The 25,951-nt window shown below is 36.1% G+C and overlaps 4 protein-coding genes across 4 annotated transcripts; all 4 read right to left on the bottom strand.

Moving 5' to 3' along the window:
• Positions 1-17: 17 nt before the first annotated feature.
• Positions 18-1,819, bottom strand: LOC126055091 (uncharacterized). The gene has a single exon (XM_049842773.2). It carries the CDS (start codon positions 1,612-1,614, stop codon positions 982-984), a length of 633 nt encoding a protein of 210 aa, XP_049698730.2. The 5' UTR covers positions 1,615-1,819; the 3' UTR covers positions 18-981.
• Positions 1,820-2,200: 381 nt separating this feature from the next.
• On the bottom strand, positions 2,201-6,856 carry LOC126055086 (paired box protein Pax-6-like). Its single transcript, XM_049842752.2, has 3 exons — positions 6,582-6,856; positions 3,384-3,892; positions 2,201-2,679 (listed from the first exon to the last, which is right to left on the bottom strand). Exons 1-3 carry the CDS (start codon positions 6,595-6,597, stop codon positions 2,206-2,208), a joined length of 999 nt encoding a protein of 332 aa, XP_049698709.2. The 5' UTR covers positions 6,598-6,856; the 3' UTR covers positions 2,201-2,205.
• Positions 6,857-12,728: 5,872 nt separating this feature from the next.
• Positions 12,729-16,387, bottom strand: LOC110379052 (seminal metalloprotease 1). The gene is made up of 6 exons (XM_049842761.2): positions 16,229-16,387; positions 15,686-15,907; positions 14,492-14,601; positions 13,789-13,999; positions 13,430-13,566; positions 12,729-13,049 (listed from the first exon to the last, which is right to left on the bottom strand). The coding sequence occupies exons 1-6, from the start codon at positions 16,344-16,346 to the stop codon at positions 12,951-12,953; spliced, it is 897 nt and encodes a 298-aa protein (XP_049698718.2). The 5' UTR covers positions 16,347-16,387; the 3' UTR covers positions 12,729-12,950.
• A 4,298-nt stretch (positions 16,388-20,685) lies between these two features.
• On the bottom strand, positions 20,686-25,783 carry LOC110379066 (high choriolytic enzyme 2). The gene is made up of 6 exons (XM_064034592.1): positions 25,624-25,783; positions 23,727-23,936; positions 23,282-23,391; positions 22,173-22,383; positions 21,359-21,495; positions 20,686-20,981 (listed from the first exon to the last, which is right to left on the bottom strand). The coding sequence occupies exons 1-6, from the start codon at positions 25,739-25,741 to the stop codon at positions 20,727-20,729; spliced, it is 1,041 nt and encodes a 346-aa protein (XP_063890662.1). The 5' UTR covers positions 25,742-25,783; the 3' UTR covers positions 20,686-20,726.
• Positions 25,784-25,951: the final 168 nt, after the last annotated feature.

Here is a 25,951-nt window from a genome sequence, read left to right as displayed (position 1 = left end):
GAAATAAAACAATCATGAAAACTAAGTAATCATCATTTATTCTTAACAACTAGGTAAAACACAGGTACTTACATGCAAACCTAATTAGCATTTTCTCATAATACCTACTTACAATTAAGAGTATTAATTACCTACCTAATAATTTTAGATTCTTTGAATCCTTTATAAAAACAATGTTACAAAAGGCCATGTTTTGCCTTCCATTTAGCTAGTACTTAATTTTTGCCTCTTACATACATACATACCTACCACTAAATTAATAAACAAGTATAACAATTAGTAATTTTATTTGCCATTAAAAACATTATAAAGTTATTTTTGGACCTGCAAACAAGACAGCTTTGTTTATGCTTAGACTGAGTTAATACTACAGCACTGCTGAGCAGCATTTTTTTTTTAATATTAATATTAAAATTTACTGATCACATTCAAAACATACATTATTTTAAAACAATTTTGTCACTTCTTCCAAATGAAAAACGCAGTAATAAAATGTTAGCCTGGATGACTTATATTTATGTATACTAACATAACAAAGAGGATTTTTTTCTTTGTACACAGGCTCTGAAACTATGGAACCGATGAAAAAAAAAGCCTTTCACTGTAGGAATGCTACAATATTCCTGAGTAACATGGGCTATATTTTAGCCCAGTATGGAAAGAATATCCCTGGAACACAGGTGTAATGGCTAGTTATTGCTTTAATGACACTTCTTGCTTACACCTAGTAAATTAATGAAAGAGAAACAAATAATTAATACTTAATTCCTAAATTATTTGAAATTCTAGCGAACTAACTTATTACAATAATGTTTTCTTATATAATAGTCTCAAAGTAAATGTGCACATTTAAAATAACTGTACTGTACACAATATTTAACAGGGGATCGGCAGTCAGCCAAGAAAGAAATGAACATGCCTAATAAAAGCACAAATAACAGTCTCACTGTTATTTCAAGAAATTACATGATGTGGCCCGCACTAATCAACAATTGGCTTGAATAAAATCCAAAGCCTTTCAAATTCTCTTCTGTATTGTTCTACCAATTCCTTCTGTGAAGTTACCAAGCAATCTTCAAAGTTGCCGCACAACGCTTGGTTAGTCCAGTTCAGGGAGCCGGCCATCAAAAACGGCAATACTGAGGGATCTGCACTTAGCGTATCTGCTAAACAAAACTTGTGGTGCATCAAATTCGTCGACTTCATCCAACGAACCGGTATGCGCTGCTTTTCTAACCTCCTTACACTCGATCCAGATGAAAATGCCATATCAGCATCTAATATGACCCTTATCCTAACTCCTCGATAGTGCAATTTTAATACAGCGTTAGTAATATCCATATTAGTCCATACATACATACAAATGTCCAAAGTATGACGAGGCTGGTTCAAATAATACAATAATCTATCCATACTTTTTGTTATCATGCAGCGCGAATATTTACTCTTTTTAACTTCTTCTACTCCGTAAGAGAACATTATTACCTCCTGGATTTCTTTTTTCTTGCATTTCTCCTCCTTTTTCTTCTTTGTTAAGTAATTGTATGTTACGCGGGTAACGAATGCTAACGATAATAACAGAAACAAAGTTTGGCTGTAACTTTTCAGAGACATGTTTATATTTTCATATCATCTGAATTAAAACACAATATCGGTCTCAGACGTTAGATGACTTATTGAATCTTATTTAGTTGAGATTCTTTTATAATTATCTGTAACTTTATGTTGTCAGATATCAAAGAAAATTAGGTTTTAATCGGCAATCACATCTTTAGTTTTGCCAATTGCCCAGTTTCGCAATGTTTACGGCATGCTGACATTGACAACGTCAAACTTTCGTTTGTCAATAGTTCCCGCTTCGCCGTTTTGTTTTCTCAGAATAAAAAAAGATGATTTTCGTTACTATTGATAAATTAACGTTACCGGTATTTTAGGCAGTACGAGAACCATTGTTATTTTGAAAATTTTGCTTTATAATTGTTTGCTGTATTATATTTCTAAATGTGGAATTTATAGCTCATAGCTTAAATCCGTGTCTTCGTAACAACTTCATAATATTAGTTTATTCATACGCTAGCTAGACGCATAAAACATATTACGCTACGGAAAAAAGTAAAATAAAACGACTGATATTTCAATTAAAGTTTAATTTAGCAATTTAGAAAATTATATACTTATTTACAAAAATTACAAATGTCTGCCTTCTCATAACGTTATGTTGTTGATAGTGAAATCATGAGGTCTTAATCGTAAGTTTAAATTATAAGAGCTGTGATGCGCTGGTTGCAGCGACCCACTGTATCCACCTATGAGTCCACAGGATCCATATCCATTGTCCGTGGTACCTCCATATCCGACCACACTTTGTCCCATGAGACCGTTAGAGTTTGGAACGTACTGTCTATTGCTAACATTCTGCATCATTAGAGAATAATCATTTTGGTATAGCCCTGTGTTACTAATTGGGATCCCAAGGTTCAAGTTCAGATTGTTTGCTTGAAAGTGATGGAGCCACGGCTCTTTGGAGTTGCGTGCAAAGTCTTGTCTCGGGTCTTGATGGGGAATGCCAATTGGCACTGCAATAGGCTCTGGTGAACCCTGGCTGGTTGAGCTTCTATGTGTCGACATTGCTGATCTTTCGTTTCTTCGGAATTTCGCTCGACGATTTTGGAACCATACCTGTGAATGAAATAACGAAGGTTATAAACTTTTATGTTAAACATTACTAGGTTTCGTTTGATAAATAATTCCTTTAGTTTTGTGTGCCACCTTTTGGTGAATTTTCAATTTAAGAGCAATACTAGATATTGCAACAATACCTAAGTTCTGATTATGAGATTTTGAGTAGGCAGTATAGATATTAAGGCGAAAGCATAGCCCAACGACCTTGAGGAGAGACTGGCCTCCGCATCCGAGCGAGCGCGAACGCCGGCGCGAATGTAAAAATATGGTTTTATTGATTTAATGGTACGAAAGTAATATATGTGAAAAAAAAATAACTTAAACTTAATAAAGTAATAAATTGACTAATTTATTGTGAAAAAAATATTTAAATCGCTTCAGTAGTTTGAAAGCAGTAAGCAAATTATTGGAAAAATAAAGAGGATATATTAGATTTTTTTCCGACTAAAGTATAAACGATAGTAAAAAAAAATAACTTAAAATTGAAAATCAAATATGTTATGCGTATCAGGTATTTTTTTTATATTATTTGGTCAATTCGTCTAGTAGTAGTAGTGTTTCAAAGAGAGGTCCATTTTGTAGTTTGGCGTAAAGCGAAGGTGTCGCATCGTGTTAGCCAAACCGAGCGTAAAGGCGTGGCAAAATCTGCTAATGAAACCGCTTTTAGTTGCTGGTTAGGGATAAAACGTTGTTATATTCACCTGAACTCTAGCTTCAGTCAAATTAACCCTCGCTGCAAGATCTTCCCTAACAAACGCATCAGGATAATGGGTCTTTTCGAACACCTTCTCCAATGCCGCCAGCTGCTGACTGGTAAACGTAGTCCTATTCCTCCGAGGCTTCTTCCTATCATCAGATTTCACGTCCCTTTCTTCCTCAGACTCCTTTTGATCCCTTTCCTTGGTACCTTTGTCTTCGTACTTCCTCCTCATGTCTTCGTAAGCTAGGTAGTCGACTGGTTTCATGTATGGTCTTTGAAGGTCTTTTGGGTACCATGTTAGGTCGTTTTGATAGCTCGTGTCGTGCGTGCTGTTGATTTGACGGCCGGCTGTCAAATGATGGAGTCTGAGAAGACTGTCCTCGTGGCATTTGATCATTTGGAATAGGTTGTGGTTGTTCTCTGGGTAGCTTCCAGGGTTCACGTTGTAAGTCGGGGTTTGGGCTTTCGGATCGTAGTTCTTCGTGATTGGTTGCCGTGTGTTGGGAATATCTGTGAAAAAAGAATGTTGTTAGAGAAGTGCTTCTGCTATGATTATGCAGGTTTTTATGTTGTATTTCTACGTTGCCCGTGATTCTTATGAAATGTTATTTTACTTTCAAAATCTGTCCATATAGGTACGACAATAATGACATGATTAGCTTTCAAGCTTCAAACTCCCGAAAACCGTGAATCTTTGTTCCCGTAGGAAAAGGTAACTTGACCTGAAACTTTAAACTCAGTTATTCAAGAACTCTAACAGATCCATGCTAAATAAAATTTATTTCGCTTTTAATGCTTTTAGTAGGGATATTAATTGATCCTAAACCGATAGTGTGGGTCCACACTGCGAGCCTAGCGCGGTTGCGACGGCGGGCGCGAAATATCAAACATATGAAACGCGCCTTTGCGTCCATATTGAAGTGACTAAGGCGGAAGCCTAGTGCGATGGGACTGAGCGGCACAGCGAGCGTAAGTTTCAAACGCTTCTATCCGCGCGTTCTGGCTACACTACGGGCCTAGTCATCGAGCGACCCAATGCGCGGACGGCGGGGGTAACAAACCAGTTCGATCTTGTCGTTCGGCGTATGTGCATTTATATTCGTTTGTCTAAAAAATGGCGGTGAATACTGAATCTTTCATAAGTGCAATTCAATCTAAACCACCGATCTGGCAAAGCAAACATCCACACCACAATAATCGCACAATAACAAGAAAGTTATGGAGTGAAATAAAAGAACAATTTCCTATAAGTCAAGGTGTTGCACTCCTGATGTTCGTCACACCGCTACAAGAGCTCGCGCCTTCACTGTGGCCACCCGACGCCGCCGCTTGCCGCGCCCGCCTAGGCTCCAGTCACCGCGCTTGCAGTGTGGACCCACACATAGGGTCCTATCATTTCGCATCAAAATAACAGCAAAACAAACAACACACAGTCGTCGCTTGTTTCACACACACATGCACACGCCCCGGCGGCTAACTTCTATAGGCTGTTGTTGTAGCCGGCTCGGGCGCAACCCTATCGGTTACTGCGCACGTGGAAACTGTTGCTCATGCTGAAGTGCACTTGTGAAGGTTAAGGAGGTACTCATGATAGGTACTGTTGCTAGAGTTAGGTATTAAATACCTAACGGGTTTACGGGTTTGAAGTTGTCACTTTAGGTTGGAGCAGTTATATGGTAGCAAAGGGGAGCTAAAAAAATATAATAATCTAAATTCTCCTTCATCTATATATCTGTAGGTACTTCTATACTAAATATATAAAGAGGAAAGCTTTATTTTTTACTAGCTTTCCGCCCGCGGCTTCGCCCGCGTGGAATTCGGTTATACTGCGGTGTAAATCACAACTATAAGAAAACTTCTCATTCCCACGGAAAAATCTAAGAAGCGCGATGTAACGTTGGATACGATTAGTTGTTAAACCAAAACTGAATGGTACACTATATTATACGTTTTCCCTTGTGGAGCAAAAACATGCAGATTTTGGGCACTGGAAACCCGGTAACACGCTACATAGAGCCTAGGGATTGATTATCGTATTATTTAGCTTCTAAATTTACATGTTTATATTCGTTTGCAATATATTACCTTGTTTTAAACGACACACAGCGCCATCTACAATCCATCCATCAAGCAAACAATATTTTTGTTTTCGCTCGGGAATATCTATTTTTTTCGGGATAAAAAGTACCCTATTATTTAATCCGGACTTCTAACTTTACGTCTGCAAAATTTCAAAGCAATCGGTTCAGTAGTTACGGCGTGAAAGCGGAACAAACAAACAAACAAACAAACAAACAAACTCACTTTCCGATTTATAATATTAGTAAGGATTTGTTCTTTATCTATATCTATAGTAATATAGAAAGAAAGTTTTCATTTCTTGAATCGAATAGACTCTGGAAGTACTGAACCGATGTGAATAATTATTTCACTGTCAGGAAGCTACACTATCTGAGGTGAACATGGGTTAATGGGTTACGTTTTAAATATCTAGTTACCTACCTACGGGAAGAAATTTCGAAAATCGCGTGGAACACTTATGTAGATATACTTCAGCTCTTCTCGTGTAAAGGCGGGAAATATTATTTTTATATGTATAAATAAATATTATAGCGCATATTTATAAAAAAAATATCTGAAGTAAGTTTTAGACTACGGCCGAAATTATCTACTTCTCAGACGACAAGCCTCATTCTTGCGAATCGTCTACAGAAAAAATGATTTTGAAAATTCTCAACTAAAATTAATGCAGATTGACTACATTAAGACAATACCTACCTACATGTAACAAAAGTGTTCTCAAAAAAGAGTGGTGGTGGTGGAGTGGTGTGCTCTTTAAATAGCGTTCAATCAAGTCTTTGGTTTGTATGAAAAATTATCAAAAGGTCTTTTTCTATTACTTATGTGCAGCTTCTATAGTACCCAATTGGAATTGTAGAATAATGATTATTTTCCCACTTACGCAAACTTTTACACCTGAAATTCGGGTCGTGCTGATTGAAGACGTGAATTAAGCTGCTAAAAATAAATATGTGTATTTATTTTTACTGTACTGAGTATGCAACATATTTCTTTAATTTTCTTGCAATATTTTTAATTATTAGGTTGTACTAAAATAAGTCGTTTAACTGAAATTAAGCACAAGCGCTGTAAAAAAATCTCCCATCTAATTCGATTACTATTAAGCGCAGAAACTTACCTTTATTTTGCTCCATAACACACGTTTTGGCACACCAAATTATTAGAAAAATCGAATTTTAAATTTATTTACTCAAATATTTCGTAAACACTGTCACACTCGTTTTGCATCAAACCCCTCGCGCCGTCCACTCGGGCGCCGATCGAACGCGGCCAAACCGAATAATTGTTATTAATTCGCCCTCTTATTGAATTACTTTATTTAATTAAATAATTCGACTAACTCATACTAATGTGCGAACTAATGGAGTCTGTGCCGCGATCTGGCTGCTTTGCTACTTCATCTCAAAAACAACATGTGTGTTGAGACAAAAAAATACTGCAACGTCCCTCTTTTGAACACACCCATTCAAAAAGAAACCAGATTTTCGTCTTTATGCCTTCAGGAATAGATTTCAAATCTCGAACCTGAAGTTTTCATGGTGCCAAAGGAAATTAACACTTTATGATAACACCATGAAGATTAGTTTTGTATTGGTTGTCAAAAGTGGGAGTTTCACAAAGTTCTAATTTTGAATTTGTTGTAAAGGCCGCAAGGCGTGGTTAGCTTTGGCCCGCCTGTTACGAAAAAAAAGTAAAATATTTTGAGCGGGAAACGATTCAGGCAATAATTGACACGTCAACGTATATTATTTATAGCGTTCGGGAGAAAATGAACATAAAGTTTTTAAGTAATTGGATGTGATAAGTTTATGTTGTTGAAATGTTGCGGTGCGGATGTGGAAATTGGGTTTTTATTACATGAACGGAAGTTTTGGGGGTCAAAGTGGTCTGTAACTATCTACAATTCTTATTTAGTAGATAAATAATACAAAACCTGGACAACAGCTTTATTTGAGGTAGGTAAAATTACTTTTCAAGTCTTATTTCATATTTATAGCCCATATCTAGTTTGCGTCTAGCCTGCCATTTTCATTTAAACGATTCATTACAAATTGAAAGGTGTCATGACGAGAAATTAAAGTGCCAATGCTCAGCCATCGCGATTTTTTTGCATTTAATTGTCCACGTGTAACCTCATCATCTTCACAAAATGATTGGAGCAGACAGGCTCTTGGCTTACTCCGTTCTGGCATCCATTTGCAACTATCAATTTGTTTTTAAACAATATATTGGACATGACAATCCATTTTAGATATAATGGCGGTTAGACCGATTATCGGTCATGGCGGCTATTCTCTCTACGAAGATCAGCTAGTGGTGCCGGGCAATAATTATTAAAATGCACAAGCATTTGCTCACAGTTCGCACTCTTTTGCATCTATCTCCGGACCGGAGAGAGAGATAGGGCGTAGGACTAGTAAATACGGAGAGCACCTAGGTAATCTATCTAAATACTATGTGGTCTCCGATGCACGGATGTATCACCACAAACTTCTAGACTCCGGGCTGCAAGCTCAGTTGAGAGATCCACTGTCCAGCATAAACACTGTCACTGACATATCGTTATGCAAGTTGAATTAAATAAATTATTGTTTAATTTAAAAAAATCAAAAGTGATTTTCCAGAAAGAGCCTAAAAATTTAGTTTTTTTATTTTCAGTAGAAATATTCCATTGCATAGATGATAATACCAGACCTCTACTTAAGTAAGCACCTGACAATAATTTTTACTAACGATAAAAATAAATTGACCTATTAGACTAACTGCACGGGTTCATTGTAAAAGCTTTTTTCAATCATCAGGGTCTAAAAAAGCGGACTAAGTAGGTAGTAGTCCCAATCAATATAAACATATCAATGTTATAAATTAAATAAAATCAATTCACAAATATATTTGTACTAAATTCATGTGTAATTCCGTAGTCATCCCGGCGTACCTTCCCGTCTGCCCGGAATAGAACCGGCGACCCGTCGCTTCGAATTAGTGTGAAACGTTGAAAAACGCCTGAAGCGTACCGTAACGCACCACGGACGCTGCCAGATGCCATAGAGTAGTGCACAGCGTTTATTTTCTGAGAGAGAAAGACTAACATTATGAAAAACAGAAAAAAAACAGGAGAAAATGGAAATAAAGTTTTGGTAAGTAGGTACAAGTAATAAAGTAAGTAATTATTTTCTTCAGACTTACCTAAGCACATAAAATGTATCAAATATTGAAAGTCGATTTCATTGAAAAATTCTCAAAACAGTTTAGACATTTTTCCCATTTTCCCAGCTAGATGATTGTAATCCGATGTAAGATGTTTTTGAACCTCATTATTAAAAAGAAAAGGCTATATCTATTGATAAAGTAGGAGAGATAATTGAACAGACACATCAACTGGTGCGCTCACTCCATTAATAATTTTAATCACGATTTTTTATGATACGATCAATAGCACTCTATTCCTAGTCCTCCAGATAATACGAAACAGCAACGTTTTATGAAATTATATCAAAAATAAGTACCTAATAAAATAATTATTTTCATGACTTTACGAGTCGCGATTTCTTTGAATCTCTTGAAGTGTTTACAATATGAAGACGTATTTAATTGATTATTTACAAGGAATACACATTCTGAAATCAAAAACAAAATATTAAAACGTGGATTCCTTTGAAGCAAACGTTCTATATTCAAATGCAAGCGCGCCAAGGTGTCATGGCGGCCATAATTGGGGATGACAGTTGTTGGCGGCGACTGGGAGCATGCGCGGTGCGGCCGAGACAGCTCGTTTGCGCCTGAGCATAACGAGACCGTACTAATCTCGTCTTGTTCTTTAGTAATATTATAACTGATCGACACTAAAGAGAAACGTAATTTAATTTAAGAATTTATTGCTGCTATTTTGCCTAGATTATTGTTTGTCAGAATAGTTTCGTTATTCATAATTTTGGCTATTGCCTATATTTCAGTCTTCACGATCTCGGATTCCTAAGAATCTGTTTACAATTAATTTTCCGAAAACTCACTCTGAACGTTCAGGTCCTACTGGTGACATTAGCAGACATTCTTATGGCCATTTTATATCCCCAAATTGTCCATGTTTCTCACTCTTTTTCGATGTAACTTCAGTTATAAAAGAACACGACCACCTCTTTTTTCGCACCAATTAAACAGCAACCAAACCAAAAATAATCCACATTGCCAATAAATCATAAACGCCGTTCATTTCTGAAAGCGCGACTCAGAACTGCAATAATAATTAATTTCGCCACGGTGTGGTCTAGCCTGACATATACGTGTTCATTTTAAAGGGATGGGGGCTCAATAACCCGTGAACAGAAACATTTGTCACCACATCATCCGGTGTGGTAGCCATGGTTGTACAAAAAGTTTGGACCTCCCCATGAATGAGCGTGTAAGGAGTATTTTTGGAATGTTCAATAATTAGGTTGAGATTTTGCTTATTGATAAATCAGCTTATGGATGGGGTGGTGATGATAAATCAGCTTATGGGAAAGAAAAAGCATTTATTGACACAACACAAGATTAATACCGATCGGTACGAGTTTGGGTTTATGCTTATATTTAAGCCTAGGTAAATGTCTAAATAATGGCCATTTAGTAGGCTTTACTTTTACTTTCAAAATTATATTGTACAATCATATATGTTTTATAATATCGTTAGATTCCAATAACAATGAAAACTTCCATTTTAAACATTTCCAAAATTTCGTCCTAAACCGTGGCCAAAATATGGCGCCTACAATGCGCGCGCGCATGACAATTACCTCAAATCAGTGGAGCCATTACTCACGTCGCTTCCACGCAACAGTTGGTCCCAACGATTAATTAACGATACAATTTTAGCACTTACACGAAAAATACTAAAACAATTAAACGTTAGACGCAAATAGAAATTTAATTGATGATGGATTACCGCTCCGATTTGAAGCGAGACTAAGCTTTGCTAAAATAAAAACAGCTATTTTGAGTGTTTGTAGGAATGATACTTACTTTGTATGTTTTAATAGAAAGAAATAAGAATGAAAACAAAGTGAAGCAAACAATTTCTTAAGAAGAAAGTATTGACGGGTTTGGTAGCAAAACCTATTGCACTTTTTCAGCCAATGCATACAATGCATCTGAAAACTTAAAAATATTTTGTCACGCAGTAATTTATCACCGAAACATAATTATTGGTTGCGGCCCATCGCCGACCACTCTACTGTTGACGTGTTCGCTAAATTAATGGGCTTCGGAGCTAACGAGTCGTGCGATTCGCTGCGTGCGCGCATCCGGAAGGATGCCTGGGAGGTAGGCGCCGGAGGAAAAAAACATGTAGTCAAATAAGTTGAAGTCATTTAATAAATATTTTGCTAAATAGGGTTTATTATTGAAAACTAGCTGAAATAACTCGCCTATTTATAGACATACATAGATTGACAAAGAAAACACCGTGCAAAATTGAACAACTCCGGAAAAAAACTTCGTCGGTACGGTCTCATCTCTGTAAAAAACTTTTTTATTTTATTAAACTAAACCATAAAAAATCTTATTTGCCGTCTTCGTCAAGAATGAGATATGTTATGTTAAAACTGGCTGATTTTCAGATGTTATAAGAGCATGCAACAGGATAGTTATCTTAAACCGAATATTTTTTAACAGAAACCTGTCACAATACATTATCCCACCAGGCCCGCAATGCTCGTAAACCTACTAATAATTTTCAAGATAAAAATAATAGATAATCAGATATTTCCTCAGGAAATTTGTAATTTGTGCCCGTTACTATAATTTTAATTAGAAACATTCGAACTAAAATAGTTCGTTCTTTGACGGCTTTTAACTTTTTTACGTCGATGATGTCGTTAAACTTTGACACTTTTTTACGGACATACTTATCGTAGTTTCTTTCCTCTAAGTGCCTTTCGTAAAAATCTGGTAGTGTCTATCCGTTTGTTCGAAGCCGATGTCATTCTCCTGGGGTTTTAAGTCACCTTCAAAATTGACGTGCCCTTTTTTGGCAACTCCTGTATCGTTTTTTGCTGTGGTTTTGTAAAGATAAAACTGTACGTCTGAAAAAACTTAAACATGCCAAATAGTTTTTTGAGTACCTAACCGATCTTTAAACTGTTTTTTTTATCAAAAAAACTAAAATGATTAACGTTTGAAGAGTCTTGTTATGGCAAATTAGCTACTATTGCAGCATCTGGCAATTAGCTTTTTGCATATTACGGGATTGCGTACTGGCTGGCAACTTAGACGTATAAAAAAGTCATAGTATCAAAAAGTTGATAGTTGTCTCAATTTAAAGTTGTTCCGTGGACAAAGCGCCTTAGATGCATAAAAGTACTTCTATGTATAAAAATGAATTCAAGACTCAGCAATCATCATTACAACTTAAAAAACTTCTTCATCCTAGTAACACAAACCTTCGGCATGTTCCGTCGGATTTCCGCGAATCTTCGTAAATAGCCGACCACCGCCGCGGCTTCAGTGGCGGTATCGTAACGTATCAGTTTCCAACTCCTGCGCATCACTGTCGGCATCACAGCTGTCAACAGACGCGTCACTAGACCGTGACCTGTCAAGGTTTTGTGTCTGGATAGACTAATTTACGTAAATGTAGAAAATAATAAAAAAGTAAGAAAATATTCTACCTAAGTTACAAATACGTAAAAACAAAGACTTAAGCACGCTATGTTACAAATACTGAAATACAATGAACTGATTCAACAAAATTCACTACAAAGGTTTGCTTTACTTTCTTGATACTGAAACCTAAATCAGCAATAACCGACATCCAAAGCAATTAAGTTGGCCATCAAAACACGAACATTATAGCCGACTTCAGCACTCATTCATTCTTGTAGTTAAAACCTAATAAATCTGATTAAATCAGCGCCCGTTGCGTTTAAATCTCAACAATTTCAAAGAGTCGAAATTTGTCCTGACAAAATTTAGTGCGACAGTGTTTGGCCGGCGCGAGCGCATGATTCGTCGAGATCAAAGCTTGAGACGCACCGTCATGTGTTCCCGACAACATGTAGGTCGCCGAAACCCCTCGGGGGCACTTACAAAAAGTTAGCTTGTATGTTTTGTAAATAATATCTTATTGGTCTGCGGGTTTCTTTTGCTTGTAAGGATCTCGTCATGAACGGCGGCTCCGTTATTTTTGTGCACTTTTTATTCAGTAGCTAGTAACTTAATAAACGCGGTTTTTTTATCCAGTTTCAAACGTGTGATGTGTTTTTTTTTTGAAAATATTAATCAATGGTGGACCGTTTTAAATAACAAAAGTGTATTAAAAAAAAATTATTTTATTATAAACGTAAAAACTGGTTAAGTATATTAAGGTAAGTTGCATCATTTAATGTTTGATGTAATTTTCAGTTGATGGCTAACCATAGCCATCAACTGAAAATATTTCTGTTATCGTTTTAGTTAGATAAATGGTGTAACTTAGCGTTTTAGTTAAGATTAAAGTCCGTTGTCTTTAAGTTCAGTCCCATGCTCCTGGGCAGTTGTAATATCTGTTGATGCGAAGCCAATCCTTGTCAGTGATGTACTGTCGTTGACCCATGTCGTTCATGACGCTTCTCTGTGAAAATAAATACAATAATTTTGTAAATACGTAAATATGTCAACTTTCCACAAGTATATGACAGAAGTACGAAAAGGCTCATGAAAGTCTTTCTGCTCATATCGCAATATTTTTACTTTAAGTTGACGCAGTACGTCTTCTACCATACTTCGATGAGGTTAAGTCACAAGTTGTTTGAACGCGCTAATCTCCGAAACTACTGATCCGATTTGAAAAATTCTTTCAGTGTTAGATAGCCCATTTATCGAGGAACGCTGCTTTTTATCCGGGTTCACGCAGAGGTTCCTACGGGATGCGGGTGAAACCGCTGGCAGAAGCTAGTTCAAATAATAAAAGAAAACGATTTTAACTAATTATATAGATTTTTTAATACGAACCTCCCTTGGCACAATGGTAGGTGCACCGTTAGCCGTGAAGGAATAAGCTCCATAGTGCATACAGCTGACATAGTCGTAATCAACGCCCAAGTTATCCACTCTCGATTGTCCGTACAAATCGAAATTGTGTTCGCTTCCTAGAAAATAATAGAAAAAGGAATGATTAGATGGAATGGTATAAATTATGTTTTTTTTTTCAACACATCTTGATTATAAAAACAACATTTTGTGTTGAATGTGTTACCTACAATATTTTGCAATAAACAATTTTCTGGAAAAGTCATCTAAGTTTAAATTGGACAACAATGATTTTGTCAGAAAGTGACAGTACGCCACAAGTAAATGCTACATATACCTACCTGGTGTAATGTTCTGTTCGTTAATCTGAACGTAATCATTCCTGTTATAAGTAGTATGCATATGCAAGAAGCCAAGGATGTGCATGAACTCGTGCACGATGGTCGCGTGTCTGAAGCAGCCGACGCCCACAGACTCGCGGGCAAGGTTCATTTGGTGAGCTCCTCGAGATGGTCTGTAGCCTACATTTGCGTAACAGCCGCTTGGTTCACCCTGGAAGAAAACATAATGATATAGTTCGTGCCAAACATAATGACAGGTCGGTATACATGTATAGCGCAAGGCACTCAGTACAAAACAATTTTCAGGTATCAACGGCCGACGGAGATAGGCAAGGAGTTTAGTGCAAGCTACCCCTGCCATTAAAGTTGGTGATAACTATAGGTACCAAAAGTCATAATGGTAGGTGAACACCATTGGATAACACGGCATAACAGAAGAAATAGGAATACCAGAAGTGAGTTACAATGCCATTTAATACTTTAATCCCTCTGATGTGATTTTTATTATAAGGAACGCATTAAACCTTATTTCATTCCAATTGAATCACTATCAACGTATCGTTAAATACATTAATCCTGTTTATATCTTACTTAAGCTTATGTTTCGTTTTGGTGGATTATGTCATTTCTTTTGGCTTAATTTTAATTCCTATTATCTCTAGCACTTGTGAGTTGTGTATTCACTACTATGATTTGTACTCACGGTAATTTTAGCGTAGACGGTATCTGATGCAGCCCGGTATCGGAATTTCACGCAAGTGTGTGCTTCAATGTCCCTTGCGGCATCCCAAATTGCTGCTTTTTGTGCGTCATCTGCGAATTAAAATTTAAGGTATTGCTGGGCTGCGAGATTGTTCGAAAGAGTTACCTACCTCCTGGTTCATAAAAGGCCTACGTAGGAACATGATAGGTTTAGTCAGTAAGAGTCTGACACTCTCTCACCGCTACCAAGAGGGGTCATTTGATAATTTCCTATAAAAAACATGTAACTTTTTGTCTAATCATGCTTTGAATTTCATCTGATGTGATAAAATGATACATAGATTTACGGATAAAGGATTTCTTGAACCCGATACCGAGATACACTTGACTAACAATGCATTTTCTTGTAGGTATTTACGATTCTCCTTTATTGAGTGCACTTTATCTAGCGTATCATCTTCGATTGTATTTGTAGTTATAAATATGACGATATTGTCTCTTTTCTTTCTTTTGTTTATGAGTTTAATATTGTCTGATCCTCGTTGATTCCTTTTGATAATAATCTTTTGACAATATGAATCAGTGACCTATTTATTGTGGTTACAACGACCTTCTGTTTTTATTTTTAATCTTGAAAGAGTTTATTATAGAGGGCACGAGTTTTCGATTTATTGTTTGGTATCCAAACACCTTCCAGTCTATTTGAGTTAAAGCTAGTCATGCTTAAATTTATTACAATTTTTTTTTTTAAAGTTATCGACAAATGCTACAATCGCAATTTATTTCAATAACTTTATCTATTTTATAACCCTTCATGGATCATAAATTACACAGTCAACTATATGACTAATATTACTTGAAAAGGCAATAAACTAACTAACTTATATCTTAGTCATGCCTTAAAATTGTGTCTTGTAATTGTGATGAAACTTTACTAACATTTTATTTAATTGATCCAAGACAAGAAATACTAAGAAATTACCAATCTGGTGAAAATGTTCACGTCTTTTTTGTCAAGACAGGAAATTCTGCTCTCCGTGAAATACATTATTTGGACTAAGAATGTGGTGAAGAAGAACACCGCGTGCAAATATGGACTTAAAATCTGAATCAGGCATTGTGATAACCACTCAAACCTTCTCTATACAAAAGAGGCTGTTGCCCTACAGTAGAACACAAAAAAAGTTTTACTCACCGAACCAGCCATCAGCAAACTCAAATATGACAGTATTATCAGGCCAGCTGGTAATAGAAGAGGAACTATAAGCAGCCCTTCCAACGGCATACTCTTGCAGCATGACCTCATAGTCTTGCTCATCCAGGACTATATCTCCTTGGTACTTGCCGCTCAGTTCTTCATCATTTACGTTGGGTAGAGCCTTCTTTCTTGCTAGGAATTGCTCTCGATTTACGTTACCTGTTGAATAAAATGATTAGGACATTTTTTTGCGAATGTAACTTATTATTGTAAGGATTTTGGAATTAGCTTATTATAATTTATAGCGTTGCCATAGAATCTGCAGAATAATTTTCCAAGGAAAGATTCTCACATTCAGGTCACTAAAAAACGATTTGAATCTATCTACTTAAAACTTTTAACAGTTGCAGAAGAAGACTGAATTTTTAAACAAAAATATTTGTTTACTTCTTTTCTTTGATTCCAACTTTGTGCCGAACTGCGAGAGATCTTAGTTCAAAAAAATAAAATAGTTAAAAATAATGTAATTTTCTTACTGACCTTTCCGAATCCCTTCCAGAAACTGCCTGAAATCTTCAATGTCCTTTCTGGTCCTCACAACGGCTGGACTGGCAGAAACCAGCCCCACCACGACAAAAATCATTAACAATCGCAACATACTAATGTCTAATGTTCCCGATACTATTGTACACAAACCTCCAGAAATACTAGCCTTATATTGAAACAATTATCTCCCTCTATATAGATAACTTGTAGATTTATCAGTTTACAACTCAAATATTGTTTGGTGACTCCGATTTTGAGGTGCAATAAAATCTATTGTTTTTCGTGTTTATAGCGTTTTTTTTTTTATCTGCAATTGACTGGTTCATTAACCGAAATATTTTATGAAGAAGGTGAATATTATTTTGGGTACTAAAGATAATATTTATCTTACCTTTGAACTGGAAGCGTTCATTTTTGTTTTGTACATTGATGATGTCGTGTCCGAGACCGGGATAGTTAGAGGTCAGTTAAGGTACATTGAGCAATAGTCGGTAATAAACTCAACATTATGAAGCTGATTAAACGTTACAATCTACTACCGAACCCTTTATAATTATCTAAAATTATATAATAACTTTTTCATGTACCTACGTCGCGTCGCACAGTGGTCCGGATTTTCAAAAATGTGGACATAGGATCGAAAATGCATATTTAACTCAACTAAAAATTGTTTCGTATAGGAAATTTAACACTGATTAATACTTATTACTACAACTTTTAAAAAAAACTGCTCCTTCACCTAAAAAAAAAATATTGAAAATAAAAATGTATGGGAGAAAATCTATTTTATTTTTTTTCTCCGTTCAGTATCAAAGTATAGCAACCAAATCTTATATTCTGGTAAGTACCTATTGTTCTAAATACGACAAAATATAAATTGCTTGCGTATCCCTGCGGCCTTGGCGCCTACGATGCTTCAAAGTTTACAATTTTAAACTTGAATTATCTTACCATTATTAACGAGTTTTTCTGAGTTTTTCTATTGAAATTAATACAGAATATCATTTTTAATAAAAAAAAGCCCCCCGCGCGCACCAACCGTGTTTTTGGCTCGCCCCTACTACTTGGGACTTAAATGTTCTACTGCTGAAATGACAGTATACTTTTGTGTAGTATACAACTTTGCCGAACCCTTCGGGGATTATCTTTAATGCGTGACTGCCCTAATTGACCTCCTCAACCCAGTTACCCGTAACACAATACCCCTTGGTGAGACTGGTGTCAGACTTACTGGCTTCTGACTACCCGTAACGACTGCCAAAGATGTTCAATAACAGCTGGAACCTACAGTTTAACGTGCTTGCTTGCATGATTGATATTGCTTGTATGATATTCACGACCTCTTCGAAATTCCTTATTTCTTGCTTCGCCCGCTTCTTCGGAAAGAATGCTAATTGGTAGGAGGCCAAAGTGATGACAAATGTCTGCACCGTATATGAGTAGCTTGTGTAAATGCACAAAGATCTCAGCTGTTTCTCTGCAATAACTCCTGAATTTTTCAATATCTATAGCACATCCTGATGAAATCGTTTGAAGAATAACCGCAAAATGTTTTAGTAGGCCTTTGTCAATTTTAGTTATTTCGGCAGATTTATCATAATCTCTAAAAAACCTGTTTGCTGTTCGAATTCTTCTTGTGTCAAATGTTTCTTCGCAGCTTTTAGTTGCTTGTTAGCACCTCGTGTAGTTCACAACCCAAAGTCCATGTTGTAAGATATATGTAGAATACACTCCATACAACGAATCCACATATGAAGAGTAGAAAGTCCATATTTATAAACATCATCTCGAACAGGTCTTGAAAATACTTCTGACAGCTTGTTCATCTCGGTCGGCTTAGCAAGGCAAATATTGCAGGCAGATGCAGACGAAGTGTGCGTTATAATAGTGGCTACTTTTCCGTCGATCATTGTCATATGAAGCTCGTGACTAATCTCTAGCCCTGCCCATTTTGTAGAATCGATGTTATTAGGGTTCCGTAGTTCCCTACCTAAAGGGTAAAACGGGACCCTATTGTTTTCGCTCCACTGTCCGTCCGTCCGTCTGTCACCAGGCTGTATTTCATGAACCGTGATAGTTAGAGAGTTGACATTTTCACAGTACTGCTGTTGCCGCTCTAACAACAAATATGAAACCTAGAATCAAATAACTATTTTGGGTGACTCCCATACAACAAACGTGACTGTTTTGCTAATTTTGGCTCAATTTCGATAAATATATATATATATACATATATAGAATATTATTTTTGATGGTACAGAACCCTTCGTGCGCGGGTCCGACACGCACTTGGCCGGTTTTAATTATTTATTCCTTCAATGCAGCTTCTTCTTGCTTGATGTATTCTGCTGTCTCTTTACAAAACTCGAACTTAATGGGCCTGCAATAATGTGTTGAAGAAGGTGCTGGGTTTTCCCATATGGTTATATTATTTGAAACTAATTTAAGAGGGACAATACTTGACATGAAAACCGATGAATCACTGAAGTCTACATCTTCACTCCTTTGTGAACTTCGTTACGGGTAGTCAGAAGCCAGTAAGTCTGACACCAGTCTCACCAAGGGGTATTGTGTTACGGGTAACTGGGTTGAGGAGGTCAATTAGGGCAGTCACGCATTAAAGATAATCCCCGAAGGGTTCGGCAAAGTTGTATACTACACAAAAGTATACTGTCATTTCAGCAGTAGTATATTTAAGTCCCATGTAGTAGGGGCGAGCCAAAAACACGGTTGGTGCGCGCGGGGGGCTTTTTTTTATTAAAAATGATATTCTGTATTAATTTCAATAGAAAAACTCAGAAAAACTCGTTAATAATGGTAAGATAATTCAAGTTTAAAATTGTAAACTTTGAAGCATCGTAGGCGCCAAGGCCGCAGGGATACGCAAGCAATTTATATTTTGTCGTATTTAGAACAATAGGTACTTACCAGAATATAAGATTTGGTTGCTATACTTTGATACTGAACGGAGAAAAAAAATAAAATAGATTTTCTCCCATACATTTTTATTTTCAATATTTTTTTTTAGGTGAAGGAGCAGTTTTTTTTAAAAGTTGTAGTAATAAGTATTAATCAGTGTTAAATTTCCCATACGAATCAATTTTTAGTTGAGTTAAATATGCATTTTCGATCCTATGTCCACCTTTTTGAAAATCCGGACCACTGTGCGTCGGTCGCCTTTTTTTTATTAAAATAAGCAGAAGTCAAGTTCATGTAAGTAATTAACAATCATTTATTGCTAAAATTTGAAGAAATAGTTTCTTGATTTTGAGAACCTGTTTCTTTTGTTCATCTTTATTCGTTTAATGAACAGGAAACTACAGCTAGGTACATAATTTTGATCAAAACCCGAAAAAAACAAGTATTCAGATAATTTCACAGAAAGCTGAACTAGTCACCAAATTATCTCCGCTTATTGCGTTTCTGTTTATTTTTAGTCACTATAATGAAAACAATATTATTTGTTATTTTAGTAAATATTTATTTATAAATCTAGGTTCTTGATTCTAGAGATTATAGATCTAGACTGAGATTTAATTATTGATACAAATCTTTGCAATGGTTTATCGTGTCAACAGCTTTATAATATTAGGTCTTCTTTATAAGTGGACTTCCATTTGTCAGCGGCTTCCCCCGTACCCCGAGGGTATTACTCCACGCACCTGGATATATAATTAGCCTAAAGAGTAACGACAGAATTTTCTAAATCCATCCATAGCTTACTTGACATAATTGGAGTAGTTTAAAATTCATCATTATCATCTTGAGTTTCGGGCTGTAAAAATTTGGACCCTAATTTATCTCGATGATGACATATACAGGTAAATGTCAGAATGTCTTCGACAGTCATCGTTACAACAATTATTCTCTTACATTGTAAATGACGAAAGTTTTTCCCAGAATCGACTATTTTGTACAGTTGTGAATACTTATACAATAAATGTACCCAGATAAAGCCCTTGCTTTCAAAAATAGTTTTTAGGGCTGCCAGAGTATTTATTTATGCAGTCCTGTACCGATTTTTTTAAATTATTTTAATCGGTTCAGTAGCCAGTTCCGAGCCTATATACCTACCTATTTATATAAGTAATCTATTCTACACACAAACAGAAAGGACAATGGGCGATTCCGGTCCAAATGTCCACCACGAACGAGACCTATTAATTAATTTGTGAATTGACTACAATTAGAATTTTTTGTGTTATTGAATTCGCTAAACATATGTATATTGTTATGTATGTGTATTTTTTGGTTAACTAACTCATGTGAGATGCATTGTATAGGGCTTTTTAACAAAACACCTTGATAAGATTGCTTTAAAATGTATTTGAAAATTATAGCAGTATGTAGTTTCATTTTGACACCTCACAAAACGAACACAGCCGCATTAGACAAGAAATATTTGTATATCTGATCAACAAAGATTTTCAGTAAATAAATGAAATACAAGATTTTATGGAAAAATCAGTCTATTTATCAGTAGATCATTGGTTTATTGGGCGATTTCAACGACGTTTACACTCTCAGGTACAATGTCTTCTTGGGGCAATTCCTCAACGGCTTCTTGGGGCAAGTCCTCGAGTGCAACTTCCTCTTCAACCTTGTATTCATGTTCATAGGTTCCCTGGGAGAGTTCCTCAGCATTGATGGGAGTACTCCATGCTCCGGGACAGTTGTAGTGCCTGTTGGCTCTCAGCCAGTCCCAGCCGGTCACGAATTGCTGTTGACCCATGAGGCCGTTGTCGTTCTGGAATAGACAAAAATGGATAATAAGTTTTTTTTCACCTACGATTCGAGAAAACTGTTTCTACATCCTGTACCTACAGTTTTAGTAGTCTTACACTTGGAACTCGTTCCAGATTGAGCACTTGGATCCTTTTATAATATAGACAATAAGTTTCTTTTCATTCCATGAAACTTGTAGTTATTTTTCGAAAAATTACAACTAAAGGGTAGGATAACTATGCTATGTAGAGACCAATGTTTAATGCAGGACCTTTTTACCTACTGGATAAAAGGACCTCTGGCACTTCTAACCCAGAAGAAAAGGGTCCTTTTGTGTCCTTTGAGGTGCGTTTGAAGTCTGTAAAACCTAGGTCTATAGGCTTTGTTAATAATACTTACGTAAATAGGCAACATGGTAGGTTGTCCGTTGATACTGAAGCCGTATCTACCGTAGTGCATATTGCTGGCGTACTCGTAGGGCAAACCCATGTTGTGAACGATGTTGGTTCCGTACTTCTCGAAGTTGTGTTCCATACCTGGCATAGAGAAATTACGTTAAATATCTTTTTGATGAATTTTCTACACCTTAAAAATCTATTTCATTAAATGTATTATTGGTCTCAATGAAGTTTGAATTACTTTATTATGAATGAGAAATTATTGGAAATAAAACTGTCATCACGCAAATATGGCAAAGGTTATCAATTTACAATTGAAAATACCAAAACTTATCAGTTATCTAAATGGTTTTATAACTTTAATCTATCGTAATCCGTATAGCATAATTCTATAAACTTTTGTTGTCTGCGGCTTTCTTTCAAAGTCTTTGATGTTTGAAATCGTTGCCAATTCAGGAAAGTACATTGTACTTAATCATTTTATAGGGTCGTCACCGCGCCAATTTAGTCAGTGGTCATAAAAGGTTGATTCATAAATCAGACCATTTCCGTAATGTTTCATGACTGATAAATAAATACGTGAGTTTAAGTGCAATGTCGTCTTTAAAAAAAGTAGATATGACGGAAAGGTTCACGAAAACTAAAGAAGTTTAATAATTGTATTCATAGATTTCTGTGTCATGGGTGACTCTTCCATCCATGTATAATCTAGCTAGCATCTAATACATAAGTAATTAATTATGTATCTGTTATGTTTTTAGGCCCCAGTTGCTAAAGTAAAGCAACAACTAAAACATCATAGAGAGAATATTTACCTGGCCAAACATTCTGCCACAAAATGCGGACGTAATCGTCTCTATTATAAGTGGACTGCATATGCATAAAGCCGACGACATGGAGCCATTCGTGGATGATGACGGTATGGGTGAAGCAGCCCTGGCCGGGGTTGGCACGAGCCAAGTTCAGGGTGTGGACGCCCATGCTAGCCCAGTAGCCCACGTTGGCGTAGCAACCGTCGGATCTGCCCTGGAATTGATAGAAAAGAGGTGTTAAAATGTGACAAACTTATTAGGAGCCGAATGGACAATCTGTGCTTTCCAATTTTTAAGAGACATAGGTATATCTCGGAACGGAAGTGCTAATGTGCTCAATGTGCTGTGGAAGATTTTGGTCATGATACATACATAAGTACCTAACCTTTTTTTTGTTGAATATTCGAGTTATCATCTATTTATATCCCGTGGATTACAATATCCGTTTTTCGATTCGTTAATGTTTATGAATGGTAAAATGTATGACATTGTCGTCTTTTCTCATTTGTATAGGTACCTACGGCTATGCCGAATGCTTTCTGTCGTGGTGATTAGGCAAAAATAATCAAAATCATGACCGTTCTAGAATTTGCTTAATATGAATACGTCAGTTATAGATTTTATTACATTTGATTATTATTTATTGTCTTTATGTTCATATCTTGCGTACCCACATAACCCGGGTCAGTATGTACCAAGATTAGCCACGTTACTTGATCGTTTGATAAATTCTGTTTATCATATTGTATCTAATCGTTTGCTAGCAAATAATCATAAAACATCAAATTAAGATAATGAAGCAAATAAATTCTTTAGCCCAAAAAGAACACCATTATTATACCTACGAGTAGGTAGGTGCTTAGATACTCTGCGATCTCATTTTTTCACTAACTCTTGCTACTCGTTTGATACTTCGAGGCTTATAACATTATTAATGTGTTATAAATGAAACGTTAATGTTAACGAATCACCAATCAATCAAGACCAATCTTTGACTTCTATTTCCTCCGTGACAGCCAGACTTAGACTGGAAGCCGAACCCAACATAATTGGGAAAAAGGCTCGGAGGATAATTGTGACAGCTACAACAAAAAATACTTATTAATACTTACAGTGATCAGGACATAGACATTCTCCCACCACTCCCTGCGGCGGAACCTCACGCAAGTCCTCGCTGAGATCTCTCTCATGGCTGCGTAGATGGCGTTAATTTGTGCGTTTGCTGAAAAAGCACAAAAGAGTTTTGTTAAAGAAAGTTTCTCTATTGCATCGTATTTACAGTATTTACAGTTCTGGTTCTAAAAACAGTTTAATCTTGCTGTTTATATTGTTTAAAAACTTGTTTATATAATATTGTTAGCGACATTAACGATTCATCTGTAAAACCTCACTTAATAAAACTTCGACTTGAGATAGATTCATGGTAGCACAAGTTTAAACCTTAGTGGTTTTTGGTTGCTTTTTAAATGGATAATATATAGTATTTATGTAAACATGATAAATAAAAAATGCTGTTAAATATGATGACGGAGTTGTAATGGTAAAAATAACACTTACTGAATTCATTGTTGAACTCGTAGACAATGGTATTGCCGGGCCACTTGGTGTTAGGCCAGATGTACGCGTTCCTGCCCTCAGCATACTGCTGCAGCATGAGCTCAGCCTGCTCATCATTGAGGAGGATGTCACCCTGGAACTTGCCGCTGTTCTCCCATACGGAAGCTTTGGGGTTGGCGAGCATACGAGACTCTATGCGGATTCCATCATCTGGAATTGAGGAAGTTATGTTTTAAAGTTCTATCTACATTCTTATATAGGTTACCAGCTGTTACATTTGCGTCTGTGGGAAGGCCATACCAGGATTAAATATAGCTTATGTTACTTGGGAATAATCTAGCTTCCCAACAAAGAAATTATTTTTTAAATCTTTGTATTTTTTTTTCCTCTTTATTATATTAGCATAGAAGCAAGTATAGATTAGTAGACCATCAAAACGATCAGAATTTTCTAGGATAACTTTAATCATTTAGGTAATGTGTTGTTGTTTATTTAAATACTAAGTAGAAACGACAGCCTATCTGAAGTCGGCAACTAATATGCACCTAAAGTAAAACCTATATTAAGACTTCTTTTTCCTAAATAGCTACCCAATAATTAGAGATGGAATTAATGGCGCGTGCCGCAAAGACAAGTAGTGCGTCATTAATTAAGCACCTGCCAATCGTCTTGGATTATAAATTAGATTATTTTACGTCGCACGAAATTCTTATCTTCAAAGAAAAACCTATGCATATACAATGCATCACGTTTTTCATTATCAACATTAAGTAACTACTCTTGATTTTATTGTTTATCATTTTTAATATCATGATTAATTGCTCAAATCTGAAGAGGATTATGTGAAGTTAAATGAATATCTGTAGATAGGCAAAGGTCTCAAGATAATGTTTTTCAAAAAATATCGATAAGTAAGACCTTGATATGCATAGGTCCGTGTGCAATTATTTTGAATCCTCCCGGATTTCTAACTACGTAACACGGTTCTCGAAATCAAAATGTGATCGACAACTGAGCGACGCAGTTTAGTTAAAACATTATGTAAATAATAGACTTAAAAAATTGAAATAACTAGTAGTAGTAACAGTATTAGAAATATATGTATCTAAGTTTATTTAAACACCGACACAGATAAGTAGTTAATTATTGAGTAGTTCAGCTCAATGCGAATCATCTTATTGTAAACATATACCTACATAGTCATCTAAATGTAGACATGTTAAATCTGTCGACTTCAATTCTTGACAAGATTCATCCGAAGCGCTTTTACATATAAAATCCTCCGCCGCGTCCGTTCGTCTAGCTATTCTAGCTATTCGTATCTGCATTATATCTACTTATATTGTAAAGCTGACTTTGTTTGTCACGCTCATCTCATGAACTACTAGACCGATTTGAAAAAAAACGTTCATTGAAAGGTAGCATTTATGTGCATTTATTGAGGAAAGCTACAGCCTACTTTTTATCTCGGTACTCGAACCTACAAACTTTTTGTCGGCCCAATATTTTTTTGGGTTTATAAGTCAGTATAGAGATGAATGGTAGTATGCACATTAAAGATTAGGTATTAAGCCATTGTCAGACTGACTGAAAACTTTGTTTGGAATCAAGATTTTCTTTAAAAAAAATTGCCAACCATTGGGTTAACTGTCGGCCGACTGTTTAGTCTGCAGTGTACTAAGTTCCCACGGGATGTATTAGGACTACAAAGAACATATTTCTACAATGAGACTTAGGTACCTATAATTCGCCAATCAGTTTAATTTAAATGAAATCGATTTTCTTTGGTAGTCGTTCTCTTTTATAATCTGTCGAAAGGTTTTTGGGGGACAGATGCAAAACTTTGGGACTAATAAAACTCGTAGTACATAAACAGAAAGTAAGAATGACCACAAACCTCGTCTGCTCCTTTCCAGGAAAGCCCTGAAGGATTCGATCTGATCCCTGGACCTGCTAACAGGAGGACCAGCTAAGGCACACCCTACCACCGACAACAGCACTATAGCAGACCACATTTTGGAATTTCCACATACCACACAAATCTGTTTTATATACGAAAATTACTATCTCAATAATTACCTAATTACCGATACTAGGAGATAATTTTGATAATTACAATTAATACACTGGGTTTTTGGTAGATAAGTTGTTTGTTGATAATTAAGGGTTAAAGAGTATTTCCCAGGGTTATATGCACTTGATCAGATTAATGACCAAGTATTGAT

Source organism: Helicoverpa armigera, chromosome 5 (assembly GCF_030705265.1).
Source record: "Helicoverpa armigera isolate CAAS_96S chromosome 5, ASM3070526v1, whole genome shotgun sequence".
Classification (NCBI taxonomy): domain Eukaryota; kingdom Metazoa; phylum Arthropoda; class Insecta; order Lepidoptera; family Noctuidae; genus Helicoverpa; species Helicoverpa armigera.
Note: the sequence above shows the minus strand (reverse complement) of the source record. Positions and strands in the feature narration are given on the sequence as shown.